Below are 3651 nucleotides of genomic sequence, written 5' to 3'. Positions count from 1 at the left end.
CTCTTATCGGGTAAAATTTTTAGTCCTTACCATATTGATCCAGTAAGATAATGTGACTTGGTAAACGACCCCTTAAGACTCACTGTTTACAACTTATTTTCATTGTTGGGGCTTGTCGTTGCTATAGATGCACAAGGCTTAATCCTTCCTTCCAAACCTATTTCTAGTAAGCGAAAATCAAAAAGTTCCTTTTTTCCCTCGGTCCAGTTTTTTTTGTGATAAAGTGGGTTCGATCATGCTTTTTCAAGTCAGACTTCTGATTAGAAAACTCAGCCCTAATTAAGCTTTTACACTTAACCATCTAAGCTTCGAGTTCCCAGGCTTTTTTGAACCAAACTTGGATTGGGTTTCGGGCTTTTGTGATTTTCTGGTCACTACTACACTTGAATCAGTAGAGTGGTGTAGCGTGTGTTTTATGTTGAAAAACTTCTATCTCAAATATATTTTGTTGTACTTTTCAAGACGAATTATAACCACACACCCGAGAATTCAAACTGCTACTTCGTCAAGCAGAAAAAGTTGGTTCCATTCCGGTTACTCTTGTCTCACCAGTGGCTCCATTCCGGCTGCTAACCTGAATGTTGAGCCACACAATTGACCGTATTTTTACGGTTAAAATCTTGAACAAAAAGATTAATATGTAATTAAAAGTTGTATTTCAAAAAATATATATATATATTTGTACAGAGGACAGACATCACAACTATCAAAACAACTGACAAATCAGTTAATTAGTTATTGTCGTCTTCCCCTTGCCACCTCCAAACGATGTCGTTTAGGGCAGGTCTCACATCCTCCTCACAAAACTTTTTGTACTCCAATGTATCACCTGCTGACTTAGAAAACTCCACCACCGAAACCTCCGGAGCCACCGCGAACACCTCCGCCGTCACCGACAACTTACCTTTCCGACCCTCCGACGTCCTCTGCATCTTCACTTTATACTCGTTCTGCTTTGAATTTAAAAGCTGCAAATTCAACTTCTTAGCAGCTGATTCGAGCTTCTTAACAATGGCGGAAGCAGAATACGTTGAAGTGAACAAAGAACTCGATTTTCGATTCTTCTCAAACATGTTTGATAAATCGAAGCCGGAAGACATGGAGGAAATGAACTCGAAAGCGTTGTAGAACGGTGGCGATGTCTTTGACTTTTCTGATTCGGTTCCGCCATCTTTGGACTCGTTGTTATCGGATTCTTTAATGGAGAAAGCGAGTGGTCTTTGAAACCCTTTTAAGAACCAAGGTAACCGCATGATCGCCGGAATTGTAATTCTACGTGACGGATCCACCATTAAAATCTTGGAAATCAACCGCCGTGAGTCGACGGAGAACCACGGTGGGAATTCATACTCAGCTTTGAAGATCTTCTTATACATATGCATGATATTTTCATGTTGGAATGGAAGAAAACCGGCGAGCAAAACATATAAAATCACCCCACAAGACCAAATATCCGCCGTGGCGCCGTCATACCCTTTTCGCCGGAGAACTTCCGGTGCAACATACGCCGGCGTTCCACACTGGGTATGAAGCAATCCGTCGTTTCTCAACTGTTCCGGCAACGCCGACAACCCAAAATCGGAAACTTTCAGATCGCCGTTTGCGTCAAGGAGGAGATTTTCCGGCTTCAAATCACGGTGGGAAACACCGCGGCTATGGCAGAAATCTACGGCGCTGATTAACTGCTGAAAATATTTTCTTGCTACATCTTCTTGCAATTTTCCCTTCACTACTTTGGCGAAAAGCTCGCCGCCGGTGATGTATTCCATAACGAAAAAAACCCTCCGTTTGGTGGCCATAACTTCCTTCAATTCGACGACGTTTGGGTGGCGGACGAGTCTCATCACGGAGATCTCACGAGTGATTTGCTCCATTAAACCTTCTTTTCGAACTTGATCCTTTTTGATGACTTTAATGGCGACACTTTCCGATGATATAAGATCCTTCGCGTAGTACACCTTTGCAAACGTTCCTTGTCCCAATAACCTCCCCATCTCGTATTTCCCAAAAATTATCTTCCGGCCACCGGCGGTGGAGTGATGATTATCGCCGCAATCTTCCATTTTTGTTTAACAATGGCGGTTGGATAGTTGATGGATGTTATATGTGTAGATTTGATATGGGGTTATGATGGGTTGCTGGGTTTGTTTCCATAGATGGTTATTGTAATATGCATGGTGGTTGATGGTGGTTGGCGATGGTGGTATGCTGAATTTGGAGGGCGGAAGCCATATAAATGGGGGGCGGAGAGTGAGTGTATTGGGGAGAGTGGGGGGCCTACTGTGAGGTAATGATTGGAGGACGTAGTTTCGCTGGAGATTCAACGAGCGGCCATACCCATTGTTTTATTTTTTATTTTTTTTTCGTGATTTTGCGACACGTCACGTGTGACTGAAAAAAGAATGCCAACTTCCACACCTAATTGCTTTTTAATTGTTTTCCACTTTTAATTATTGTACTTTTAAGTGTGAATTACACTTTTGGTCCTTCTGGTTTGTTAAAAATACAGATTTGGTTTTTAAAATAAATTATTGATTCGAAAGGTCCTTAACTTTTCAATTTCATAACAATTATAGTTCTTAACGTTAACATTGTCGGTTAACAACCGTTAAAAGAAAATTAGTCATTAAAAAAATTACAAGGATCAAAAGTGCAATTCACTCTAAATCAATTGTGATTTTTATTTACAAGAAAGGTACTTGCACAATGTAGTTTTGTTTTTTGTCTATGTTGATATAATACGATTTATGTTGTTTTGAGAAAGATAATGTTTTTACGATTTAGTGAATTAATTTATTTTTGGCTTAACAATAAAATTTTATAAAGATAATGATTATGTTAGAACTCATTGATTATCTTAATTATATTTTAGATTTTTTATATTTAAAATGAGATGTTTATCCTGTATTTAATTATGTTTATCTGTAGTTAGTTATACGAATTCAAAAATGGAGCTTTAATAAGTTGTACTTATGCACAATTTACTTGTAATCTTAACATTTAAGTAATATGCATTAATACACAGCACTTCATGCATAAAGAATGATTTTTAAAAGTTTTTATCAAAATGCTTTACAATATAGTATAGATATGTACTCTAATTTTAAAAAATTGATTTGTAACCGACTAATGTAGTTTTTCCAAGATTGATTTGTATCTCTTAACGGTTGTTAACTAACAACGTTAACTCTAGAGACCACGAGCGTTATGAAACTGAAAAGTTAAGGACCATCAGTGATAACAGTTGGTTTTCAGGACTAATTCCAAAATTTGAGCAAAACACGAGGACCATCAATGTAATTCACTATACTTTTAATTAATCATAATTTTTTTAATCAACCATTTTTTTTTATTTTTATGTGTCACATAATGATAATCAATCTCGTGGCCGACATGTTCGGTGTGAACATATCGTGTTGGATGTTTCTCGTTGTTGACTTGCCATGATAATACGGGATTGAGAAAAGAGCGACAATTACAACTACTAACCTTAAAACGAGTAAACCACAATTAATAAATTAAATATATGATATAAAATAAATGAATTTATAGGTTATCAATAATTTTTAAATATAAAGATTTACACATTACATATTTGACCTAAAAGAAACCTAAATAGCCTTCAATTATGTCAAACTACTTTAGTCAAAT

General features: G+C 37.1%; 1 protein-coding gene across 1 annotated transcript; it reads right to left on the bottom strand.

Annotated features, from left to right (window-relative positions):
* Nucleotides 1-731: 731 nt before the first annotated feature.
* Nucleotides 732-2063, bottom strand: LOC112509818 (CBL-interacting serine/threonine-protein kinase 5-like). Its single transcript, XM_025114993.1, has one exon. The coding sequence runs from the start codon at nucleotides 2061-2063 to the stop codon at nucleotides 732-734; it is 1332 nt and encodes a 443-aa protein (XP_024970761.1).
* Nucleotides 2064-3651: the final 1588 nt, after the last annotated feature.

The sequence above is a fragment of the Cynara cardunculus genome, assembly GCF_001531365.2.
Source record: "Cynara cardunculus var. scolymus isolate 2C chromosome LG 3, CcrdV1, whole genome shotgun sequence".
NCBI classification, from domain to species: domain Eukaryota; kingdom Viridiplantae; phylum Streptophyta; class Magnoliopsida; order Asterales; family Asteraceae; genus Cynara; species Cynara cardunculus.
Note: the sequence above shows the minus strand (reverse complement) of the source record. Positions and strands in the feature narration are given on the sequence as shown.